The 12762-nt window shown below is 41.2% G+C and overlaps 1 protein-coding gene across 10 annotated transcripts in view; it reads right to left on the reverse strand.

The window, feature by feature from the left end:
- The window catches only part of MAP2K5 (mitogen-activated protein kinase kinase 5), a 125689-nt gene that overhangs the window by 83207 nt on the left and 29720 nt on the right, over positions 1–12762 (reverse strand). For all 10 annotated transcript variants that reach the window (XR_013979624.1, XR_013979625.1, XR_013979626.1 and 7 more), the window contains exon 9: positions 1790–1829. Coding sequence is in view for 7 of the 10 variants with exons in the window: in XM_080982181.1 (XP_080838307.1) it covers positions 1790–1829 (40 nt within the window). In the remaining 3 variants the exon portion in view is untranslated. The remainder of the gene's footprint in view (positions 1–1789; positions 1830–12762) is intronic.

Raw genomic sequence — 12762 nt, forward strand, 5'->3', positions numbered from 1 at the left:
AGCAAGGCTCAATATATTTTCACAGCCGAATCAACAAGTCAAATGGCATTCTTATGCCCAGCCTAAGGCCCTGCAGCCTCAACTTGGTTTAGCTGCTGGAGTGCCAGAGGCATCTTGTTCTCTGAGCCACCGTGAGGACTTGTCCAAGGACAGAGCTGCTGGCCCCTTCTCTGCTGCATTTAGAGGCTGACAAGCAGTCAGGTGACACAGGAGGCCAATGAGATTCCTTCTGGCCCTGTACCCTGAAACTTCTGCCTGAGCAACTTGCCGTTCAGGTAAAAGATCAAGTGTCTCTCAGATGGCCCACATCTGCTCACCATCTGGCCAGCTAATCTGCTCACCAGATCACTGGCATCCTGGCTTGAGTGGTTGTCTTCTCAGTGTTCATATTATTATTACATTTAAACCCCACCTCTTCTTTTAGAACGCCTCAATGCAAATATTATGGCCCCTCTCTTTCCTTCCCTTCCCATTTTATCACCACAGCCCTGTGAAGAAAGTTAAGATTATGACATGGGGACTGGCCCATTGTCTTCTAGTGAGCTTCCTGCCTAAGTTGCAGACTTGAATCTGGTTTGCCCAGTCCTTGTCCTGTGCTCTTAACCAATATACCCCGCTGGCTCTCACACTGGTCCACACCTGCTTTGCTTCCAAACCACCAATCTTCACACTCACATGAAAAGCTGTGATTATCCTTAACGTCTTAAGTAGCTAGAGCTGTGCAAGAAAGTGATAAAGCTGTGTCGGTGCTTCAGTCATAAACCTTGATTTACTGGCACCGAAAGTATTGGGATCAGACACTTATTATTTTATTCCCATAATATATTGATTTAACAAGAAACACATTCACACAAAAAGTATACAGTAGATAAAAACAATTTCAAGTCTAATGCAGATACAGGCTGGGATAATAATCTCCATGTAAGGCTTGCTGAAAAACGACACCTGTTCGGATATGTAAGGGGTGGGTGTGTTTGTGCAAATCAGGGCAATATTTGCTGTCAAAGACCTCATTATTTAACAGAAGAATCAGGCTTATTTTTCCCAACCAGAAAGTGGTGGATTCCAAAAAGGAATTCAGTGCAATTTGTCTAACACTGCCTTTGCCAACCTGGTGCCACCTCCCCCACCCCACCCCAAGATGTTTTGGACTACAGCAGTTGTGCTGGCAGGGGCCAATGGAACCTGTAATCCAAAGCATGGGGTTTGGATTTTACCAGGTCAGCAACCACTTAAGTTTAGGAAGAATTTGTTGTTCTCCCAGAGTATGTTGATGCCTTACTGGTGGAAGACAGGTCTCTGAGTGGAAGCAGGAAAGGAAGACCCATTTCAGAAGGAAGATGAAAGACCCATTTCAGAAGGAAGATGAAGAAAGCACTTGAAAACATATTCTAGGAATGCTGAAGGCTTCAGCAACAGAATGGACAAGCTGGGCCAGTGTGCTTGGTGCACCACCAGTATCTGAGATTTTCTAACTGACAGTTTCCAATTCATTGGTACACATTACTTTTCCAATGCATGCAAATACTTCCCAAGACTACTTGTGTGGCCTAGAAAGGAAAGAGTGTGTAGTGGTGTGATTATAATATAATATAATATAATATAATATAATATAATATAATAGTGTGTGTGTATGTATATGTGTATGTGTGATGCTTTTGCACTATGGCCTGAACATGTATATGTTTTGCTTTCATGCACCAAGGCAAATAATGCAGAAATAAGAATCTGATGGTTGGGGCAGGGTAGGAGAGGACTTTTTTGTAAAGCAGTTTATGGAAGAACATACCTTTACAGCTAGTATTTTCCCACTGGGGACATGGTTTGCTCTGCATACAGAAAAAAGAGAAAAAGTCAGTTCAAACTGCAGTGGGGGGATCAGATCCATTCTTTGGATTTGTTACACTAATGAATACTTGCAGTCAATGCCATTTTTGAGCAACTTGTTAATTTGGGTGATACACATCACCAGTTCTAGCTCTTATGAAGTAAACAGCTTCAGACATCTTTCCAATTTGCAAACTCACATCAATCTTTCACAACTCCTGATTCACCAACTGAATGCAACCTATCAACTGCATAATGTGGTTTACTAAAAGCTAAATAGGCTTCCCATTTTGCTGCCTGCCTGGGAGTGCAAAAACAGAGAAGGGGGTGATATCAAGCACATGGCAGGTATCAATACCTGGACTATTCTTGTCTTGGTAGGACATTGCAGGACTCACCTAAAAAGCACACCATAAAATGCAATGTGATTTGCTAGCCATAAGGACTGCAGCCTCAGTGCCTCTGTTCATATATATATTATAATTTTTTACAGAATAATCACTCAAACATTTACATTTCTATTATTTCATTTTAATTTATTAAAATACAATTTATGTATTAAAATTATGCACAAGCAATGTGATTTATTTGCAAACACAAGTAAATTTTTAGCAGCATTTATGCAAATCCCAAATATACTTGAAGAAAAAGCATTTAAAAGCAGAAAAGAAGACTATCCACTTAAATGATAATTGAGAGACTGACAGCAGAAGGCACAGTCAATAAACCAAATAGAAGGTAATCCATGAGGTAACTATTGATGAACCAACAATGGCAGAACATTTTGACTTTCAGATAAGCAGAAACGATAAGAAAACAAACATCTGAGATGGGATGCTTAACGTCTGTTAGTTCAATATGTACTGTGCTGGGCAGTTTGGCAACTTAATTAGCCTGTCAAGAAAGCCGATCCTTCCCACCACCTTCTTATTCCATGAGAGGAGTGGGGATGGGGATGGTCTCTTGTTTCCAAATGAATTAAAAGGAAAGACTTGATGATTTAATTATGATGCACGCCAATTCATCCGTGGAAGTTTGGGTTAAATTTCCAGCAAAGAGCAAATACCTGGTTTGGTTTACAGAGCATTGACAGTAGCAATTTAACTTTTAATTATCATTGAGAAAGAGATCACAAAACAGATACCGTGCCCACAGGGGCAGAGCATCCCCTTGGCTTCTGCAAGTGCCATGCTACCTGGAAGAAAGGAAACTTGTTTACTCCTGACCGCCATGGCATCTCAATTGTCTTGACCTCCTGCAGCACATTAACTCTAAAGTGATTAATGGAGTCTGAATGGGAGCTTTGGTTACACCAAAAGAAAACCGGACACCTCGGCAGTGTTTTAATTAACAGCTAACACTTCAAATTAGGCTGTAGCTGCTGCAGTAATTACCTGTCCCAATGAGTTTGCTGGAAAAACATTCCCCCACAAGTGAATACTAAGCAGAACAACTAGTTGACATTGGTCGTTTAAATTATGTGCTTGCTACCTTGATCCAGATACCAAACCCAATTCAGGGCCGGACATGGAGCTCCTACACACAATTCTTCCTCCATTTGTTTCAATATAGGAAGAAGAGCAACACATCCAAAAGAATACATGTTCCAATCTTCTCCTTGTGGTGAAAAGAATGGGGGCAGGGCTGCTTTGTGTAGTTTCAAATCCCCGCAGTTATGCTTTCCGGAAGAAGATGCATCAAAAAGGCAAAATGTTCTGGTTCCAGGTGGATATCTTTAAAATGATTTGCTTAAGTAAAACATGATTTGTTTGTTTCATTACCTGGTCAAAATTTATATCCTCTAAATATAACATCACTTGAGATAATTCAGTGTTATAATCTATGGATTGATTTTCCAATTAAAGCATTTGGATCAATTAACGGAGTGCTGAAAATCTTGCAGAATAATGCATGGTATAGTAAGCCCTCCTCCCAAACAGAACAGTATTATTTCTAAATTAGAAGGGAATTGATTCATCATCTCACTGACTTTTAACCCCGCTTTCTGCTCACCTAATCAGAAAAATTAACTCATGGTAAAGATTGGCAGTTTTCATTCTTCTGAATAGCCTCTAACGGCTGGAGTAGTTATTTTAAGCTGCTGCTACATTCGATATTCCTACCCTGTTTAAACAGACTACAGGAAAGACGAAGTCTCAGTTGTTGCCTTTTTGACACCTCCCCACCAGGAAAACAAAAACAAAATACAGAACTCTCTTGCTGAATGTTACCTATTTGTGCTCATTACTTTGAGCCTTCTATATCCATTTACAAAGAACAGCTTTTAAGCATGACCAGCACAATTGTGTCAAATATTTTATTAACCTTGACTATTAACCATATCCCCAGACATTTGAAGCCTGAAGGGACTTGGTGTGGGCCAAGTCCATTTTGCGTAACTCTAAGTTTCTACCACTTGGAAAATTCAAATGCTTCCCTGCAGGGAGCTCTGAGAAGGCAATGTGCCCAGACCTGGCAAGATAGCTATTTTGGGCACAGAAAGACAGACTGTGTTATCAGAGGCAGGCGTGTGTGCACACACATACCACTTGAGAGCAAAACCATTCAAATTTTCCTAGTTGCTTATTTTCCCCCTCCTGAAGGAAGGGTGATGAGCTCACATGTGTGTGTGTGTGTGTGTGCGCGCACGCATGCGTGTTGGGACCAGAACAATGAGCCCAAGAAGCCAAGACAGGAAAAACCAAGGAACCTGAAACTGCTTTCTCCAGAATCTTGCAAGTTCTCAACACTGTAATGTAAGTGACAGATGCCTGTTAGGACCAGCATAAAGATGACCCACAGAAAAGGGTCTTTGTTACCGTTTCTGCCTCCTGGTTGAAGCTACATTGTTCCCCTTGATTCCTTCTTATGGGACAGGAAGCACTGACAGAGTCAGATTTGTGGAGTATCTAGAATGCAATGAAAGCCATACTGGATGAGACCAAAGGCCCATCTAGTCCAGCATCCTGTGACCAACCAGATGCCTTTGAGAAGCCCTCAAGCAGGACAGGAGCACAACAGCAGTCAAATGTAGACACATTGACATGAGCTGCCCAAGAAGAGGAAATAACTAACTACACAATGTTCAGAAAGCCTGCTGGAGGGGAAGATGTCTCTAATCATAATCTCCATCCTCTGATTTTGGATGCAACCTTACTGCAAGGCAGCTGTTGATTTGGCTCCATAATACATTACTCAACGATAGTCGTCAGTGCTCAAAAACTCCTGGATCAGAAAACAAAATGAAGCACCACCCCTCCAGAAATAAAATAAGCAACAGGGGAAAACCAGCCGATCACATCCTCATGCATGAGAAGCTCAGTTTCTCTAAACATTACACACTGTGCAAGGATATGATGCTCACTGGCTGTAGATAACATGTAGCAAAATCACGTACAAATTTGGTTCCAGGCCTTTTTGTTTGCACACTCTAGATTTAGCACTCTGCTCTGTGCTAATGGCCAGAGTTTGGGAGTTTTAATGATGATATTTTCACATACTGAAACAGCAGTCTAAAAAGGAAAAGATTCAGATGGCTTCCAGGAAATTAGCACTTTGACAGTTGTTGCCTTCTGTAATAGGCAAGCCCATTAGCCTGACTTGCTGGTTGTTAAAAAGAGGATATTCAGAAGTGAGCAGCGCTAGTAAAGAGCAGCTCTTATTGGGACTCAGCTCGTTCAGAGCAACAATCTATGCCAGCCCTTCCTTCTGTCTGAAATCCCACCGCAGATGCTTGAATAATGACCACAAAATGATTCATTATTAACTTGAAGGCATGCCCTGGCCCACAAACTGTGTGCCTCTAAAACTCTTCCAATGACTCAAGACCCGCTACACAATTTTTGGAGGAGGAAAAAAAGAATCACATTCCTGAATGCTCCCCTGTGCTTTATAAATTTGTTTAGCCACTTTTAAAAAGGATTTATTACCAGTCCTTTTCTGCAAGGTCCCAGCACAGCATAAAACAATAAAATACTATATTAAAATCAGTTAAAATAATTTACATCAGAAGAAGGGGGTGGGTCCTAAAAATATACAACTCAGCTGTTAAAGAGGTTGAGCCTTTAGCTAAAGCTATACAATGAAGGTGCCAGACAGACCTTTGTGGGGAGGGAATTCCACAGCTACAAACTTCCAAGGGTGGTAAAACTACCAAGAGGGGCCTCCACTGCCTATCTAAATACCCAAGAGGGTCTGTAGGGAATGAGGCAGTGCTTTCATATATCTGGAGACTAAATCATTTAGGGCTTAATGAGAACACCTTGAACTGCAGTGGCAACCAGTGAAGCAGTTTCTGAAGAGGGGTTGTATGTGACTGACAGCTAGGTGGACTCCTAAAAAAAAAGGCCTGCTGAAGAAGAAATAGAAACTAACTATACTCCTGTTTGCTTTTATACAGAAAGACAGCCAACATGCCAATCCATGCTCTCTGTACAGCTTGAACAAGCTTGCAATAACCCTCAATGAGCTAACCATGTTAGATCCCATCTCCTAATAAACAACAGGCTTCTGTTGTTCCTTACCAAAAATACCTGACTTATTTTTAATCAAGAACAACTTAACTTTTTGCTGAAAATTCAGGAGGATGAGTACACAGTGTAAAAAAACAAGTTTAATTTAAGAATCAACCAGTTTCTAATTAAACTGCCATAGGCAGCTGGTTGGATAAGTTTTAATCAGTTTCAGTCACCTATTGATTGGGATACTGAAGCTTTAAAAATTAAAAGTAAAAGTAAAAGATGATTGGGGAATTGCTCCATCTCAGAACAACAGTGCAGCCCTCGGTAAATAACTCCTCTTTTAACCATCAGCTAAATGAACACTTCAATACTGCAGTACAAAGTCTTCTGCAAAATTACTTTAACTAACAAGCAGAAATTTATCAGCTTCAGCCAAAATCAATGCTGAAATCAATTTGAACACTGGTTGTGTCTAAAGGGGCTCATTGGCAATTTAGGGAAATTACACCATGTAAATGTCTGTGCTTTAATTGAACAGTTTCATCAACTAGGCTGTGATTGCTGTCCATTCATTTATTTACTTTCACTGCAGCGCCAGTTCAGCAGAAGGAACGGTTTTTGTCAAGGCTGGGAGGAGGCACTTCATCTTCATTTTATGCACTTTTGTGCATAACAGATTTTATGAGCCAGGCAGCCAACGGCTGGGGTCAATGGAAACAAGTGAACTGCAATCACCGGTCAGTCTTGGTTAACCTGTAACGATTGTCCACAGGAATATGGTGGGGTGGTAGCCCAAATATAGTTAAAGCAATCGTTAGCTGAATGCAAGAGGGTAAAAACAGACAAGGAGGAGGAGGATACAAAACCCTGTGGAAAACAAGAGGCTGATGTTTCCGTGTGTGAAAGATTCCCTCCCCCCCAAAAAAAAACAGACCTCTTGTGCACTAGATTTTTTAAAGTCCACTTAAAAACAAAACAGCACAATCATATCAGACCAGAAAGGTGCAACTAAGCTAAACCTTCTCTGATCTATCTGGGCTCCTCTGGGCAGCTCACAAGCCGAATATGAAGGCAATGGCCTTTCCCTATGATCTGACAGCTATACAGTGGTACCTCTGGTTACGTACTTAATTCGTTCCAGAGATCCGTTCTTAACCTGAAACTGTTCTTAACCTGAAGCACCACTTTAGCTAATGGGGCCTCCCGCTGCTGCGCCGCCGCCACGTGATTTCTGTTCTCATCCTGAAGCCAATTTCTTAACCCGAGGTACTATTTCTGCGTTAGCGGAGTCTGTAACCTGAAGCGTATGTAACCCGAGGTACCACTGTACTGCCCTTGAACATGGAATCTCTATTTAGATAGCATGGCTATCTATTTAGATAGTTATTGATAGACCAAGACCAATCTGCCTAATCCGTTTTTCCAACTCACCTAACTTGTGGGGAACATCAATCTTGTGCTTGATGAGAGAGCCAGTGTGGTGTAGTGGTTAAGAGCAGTAGTCTCGTAATCTGGTGAACCGGGTTCAATTCCCCGCTCCTCCACATGCAGCTACTGGGTGACCTTGGGCTAGTCACACTTCTTTGAAGTCTCTCAGCCCCACTCACCTCACAGAGTGTTTGTTGTGGGGGAGGAAGGGAAAGGAGAATGTTAGCCGCTTTGAGACTCCTTCAGGTAGTGATAAAGCGGGATATCAAATCCAAACTCTTCTTCTGCTGCTGCTGCTGGTTATATACATAAAAATCTCTAATAATATTTGTATCTCACACTTCTGGTACAAAATCAATGTTTAAAATGACACTTTAATTAACAGCATAAAAGACAGTCAACCAAGGAGAGAGGAGCAGCAGTTAAAACCAAACATAAACACATTATCTGCCACATACAATGAAAGTCTGCCAGTCTTTAATGACTGATGAAAAATAGCGAGGAAGTTGGCCAAGTGATATTCATGGGGGCAAGTGTTACATAGTCTTGGTGCAGCCACCAAGATGTCCCTCTGCTTTCTCTTCCATCCCATTCAAATGTGCTTCCCACTCTAAGTGGGACACAGAGAAGGGCCATTCTTTCTGCTCTTCGGAAGCATTTTAGCATCTTCAGCAAGGGACAGTCCATGAGGCCTTTTCCTTCCCTGTACCAAGCATAGGCTTGTGAAGAGGTTATTCCTGGTCATGATTAGCTAAATGGAATCTTCATGTTCAGAGGTAGCATACCAGGGGTGGAGAACCTCAGACCCTGGGGCCAAATGTGGCCCCTCAAGCCTCTCTATCTGGTCCGCAGTATTCTCCCTAGCTACACCACCTCTTCCAGGCCACCCCCCTCACCAGTCCTGCTATGCATCTTCATTGAGTGCTTCTGCCGGACAGAAAATTTACACCCATTATTCCACCAACTTTTGCCTCTAGCCACTGGCATGTGGTCCTTGAAAGAAGTGTGGCCCTCAGGCTGAAAAAGGTTCCCCACCCTTGCAGTATATCTACAAGGGAAGCATATGGCTGGGGAGGACTGACCCCTTCCCATGGGCGTAGTCAGGATTTTTGTCAGGGGGTCCAGAACTGACATGATTAGTCAGTTACTTAAGTATTTCTATTGTTTTACTTGGCTATGCCCATGCCCCTTCCTGCCCTACTTATGAGGTTCCCAGAGACATCTGGTTGGCTGATTCTGGAAAAGGAAAGCTGGACTAGATGGAACTTTGGTCTGATCTATTAGGCTCTTCATAAATCTAAACCAAGCTCTTAAAGCCAGAATGAGCAGACATGGATAAACATGTGGAAGATCTTGCAAAAGTTTAGATGACGCAATTCAAGTGAGAAATATTATGTGTTATTTACCAGTGACACAGTTTTATATGATACTAATAAGGTGTTTTTGTCTAAATAATTCAGTGCTGTTTCTGCTCAGCCACAAATGTTAGAAAGTGTGTGCTGTATTATAAATCACATTGTTAACATATTTCACTGGAAATGAGGAAGCAATTTTGCAAAAAAGAAAAAGAAAAAGTGATTTCTCAGAGCTCTGTAAACCAGCAACTGAGTTAAAAAATGTGGCAGGAGGCAAACCCACTTTCAGTGCCACTTGGCCTTTCTAGTGAATTATTTTTCAGAAAAGCAATTTAAGTAAATACCCTAGATGCTACAGTATACAAATATTTTCCAATATATACACAACAGCCTATATACTCTATCATACTTGCTTTTTGGCAAATATTTGTGGGATAACACACACAAAAATATCTAGTTTAAATTAGATAGAGTTAATAAGTCCACAGCATATAACTACGCTAGACTGAATACTGGAAACAACTGAATGTAAATCAGATCCAGTTCACAATGTATAAGGATTTAATAGGTTTGGGGGTGTCACTAGCTGTTGTGAGCATGGAAGGAGATACTTATTACATACTGTGTTTTACTTTAATGGAAGCTACCCAGAGTGGCTGGAGTAACCCAGTCAGATGGGTGGCAAACAAACAAGCAAGCAAACAAAAAACAATCTCTGGTAAATTCTATTAAATAAAATGGCTGGGGCATGGATGGAGGACATTGGCCTAGTGTCAAGCGGTGCTCTGAGGTGCAGGGCAAGCTAGGAGGTGTTGAGTGGTAGCTGCTTCACTGCTTGAATGGAACACTCAAGGAACATTCAGACAAACTGGCAATATACTGAAACACACTTCATAGCCTGAGTAGTTTTGTACTGAGCTACCAGAACAGCATCAAAATCCAGGGGTGCTTAAATTCCAGGTGCCAAGCTCAAAGTGCTCACCATTCCTAAGTTATTAAAATGGGTGGAAATAAACATAACAGAAAGCTAAGAGCTATAAACCACCTTTTCTTTAAACAAACAAACAGAAAGACAAAAAATTGGATTCAGCAAGTTCTCTCTAGAAATATTGCTATAAAAGTATTGATTTTTTTTTTAAACCCAACTCAATTGACTGAAAAGTTGTTTGTATAGCAGTATTGGCCTAGGCAATGCACTGGAACAATTTTGCTGCACAGAGTAATCAAGTGCATTTCTAAAGTATAATTATATTGTCATAAAAATAAAGCAAAGATACCCTTCTCTTCAAGCAATAAACCCACAGAGGCAGTAAAAACCCCAAACACATAGGCACATATACACACACTCCAGTGAAATGGTGTCTTCTAAAGAACACAACCCCCCCTCCCTTCTCTCACTCTTCCCTTAAGCCACGGTTAGCATGAAAGTGATCAATATCTCAATCTCCATAAACTATTTCAATAATAGTTAGTTCACCTGGAAACAGAAACTGAACGCTTCTGCTCAGCGACCTGAAACGTTCCTTCTTGTTTGTGAAATGCGAGTAATATTTCATTGCCATAATGGCTATGACTCAGTGAAGGGTTTTAGGAAGACACACACACACACATGCTTTTGTTCTTCAGTTACAAATCAATATGAGGTGCACACATTTCAGAAACATGCAGAGAGTGTGGAAAGCTGGAAGCCAGAAAATATAAAATGTAGCAGCAGAAGCATTTGTAATTCATTTTATTTGACGAAATGATCATCAATTGCCTCCAAGGCAATTTGTGTGGCTACTACCTATAGCCAGAGAGAATTCAACCACCTGTAAGCTTTCAAATGGGGTAATTTCAGTTTGGCTTCTGCTGTAACACAATTCAAGGTCTAACATTAGTGTTTAAAACTCTAAATGATTTAGACTCTAAATATCTGAGAGAGTACCTCCTTCTCTACAGATCCTGGGTGTTATGTTTGGCAGAGAGGGCCCTCTTGATAGCTGCAATGCCTATATAGTTCAGGTAATGGTGGCTTGGAAGAGGGCATTCTCTATGGCAGCCCCTAAGCTGTGGAATTCCCTCCCCACAGAGCTGTTCCAGCATCTTCATTGCATAACTATTGCCATATGTTGAAGATGTACTTCTTTAACCTGGCCTTTGACACCCCCCCCCAGTGTGTGTGATACACACGTATAACCCACCCACCCTAATCTTCCAATTCAAAAATTGTCTCAACCTTATTTGTTATATTATATTTTAAAATTACTGTAACCTGCCCAGGGACCTGATTAAAAAGCAGCTAAGAAATCCAATAAAATAAAGGCAATACAATCAAACACAGGATATAATTGACCCCCTATTGAGTCTTCCATTCAATCCCAGGAAATATTTCAAAATAAACTTCCACAGCTAACGACCGTTCTGATAAACCTTACATGGTCTCAAATGGTTTGTTGTGCCATGAACTTTTATAGATAATGATCACCAATGAACATAATGTATTAAATAGGCCAAGAAAGCTGTTCATATAAAGGCTGATCCACATGTTACATAGGACAGGAAGTGCCTCTGAAAACAGCATTCTCCTGCCTTCCCCATAACATCACTAACCACATCAGTCAAAGGTATGGGACAGAGGTTGCAGCTTTTAAGTGCTGTAAGAGTTTGCTAGCCTTGTGCCCTCCATTATGTTCTGGACTACAACTCCCATGAGCCCCAGCTGCCACAGCACATAAGCCCAAGCATCATACGGCTCTGCTGACTGATAGGAGCTGTAGACCCAAACAAGATGTAAACAAGATGCTTGTTTACAAAGCTATTGTACTACAAACCTTACTGCATGCTTGTGAAACACGGACCACTTACAAACGCCATCTCCAACTTCTCAAAAGATTCCATCAACGGTGTTTCTGAAAAATCTTACACATCACTTGGGAAGACGGGCAAAATAATATCAGTGTATTGGATGAAGTAAAGATCACCAGTGTTGAAGCAATGATTCTTCAACATCAACTTTGTTGGACTGGACATATTGTGCGGATGCCTGATTATTGTCTTCCAAAGCAACTACTCTATTCCGAACTTAAAAATGGAAAGCGAAATGCTGGTGGTCAATAAAAGAGGTTTAAAGACTATCTCAAGGCAAATCTAAAAAAAAGTAGTCTAAACACTGACAAATGGGAAACACTGGCCTGCGAGAACTCCAGTTGAACAGCCTTTACCAAAGGTGTCATGGACTTTGAAGACACTCGAACTCAGAACGCAAGGGAGAAACATGCTAAGAGGAAGGCACGCTTGGCAAATCCACACCGTGATCAACTCCCACCCAGGAACCAATGTCCCCATTGTGGAATGACGTGTGGGTCCAGAATTGGCCTCCACAGTCACTTACGGATTCATTGTTAAAACTGTTTATGGAAGACAATCTTACTCGGCTATGAGTGATCACCAAAGAAGAGACCAAAACACCTGGCGGGCACCAACTTGGCAAAGGCTGTATTAAGGGGAGAGATCTTAACATAGCAATGCTGACTTGGGTGGCAGTATAACATATGCCACATAACATGTCAGCTCCAACTTAAATTCACAGAAAGAGAGGTTGCAGATAGGCTGCTGGAATTAAACCAGGTTAACAATGTAATATTTTTCCATGACAGCATAGTAAACAGAAATCTATTTAAAAGCATGCTGTGGTTTTAAAATTCTCTTTA

Source organism: Podarcis pityusensis, assembly GCF_964106645.2.
Source record: "Podarcis pityusensis genome assembly, chromosome: 14".
In the NCBI taxonomy this organism is placed as follows: Eukaryota; Metazoa; Chordata; class Lepidosauria; order Squamata; family Lacertidae; genus Podarcis; species Podarcis pityusensis.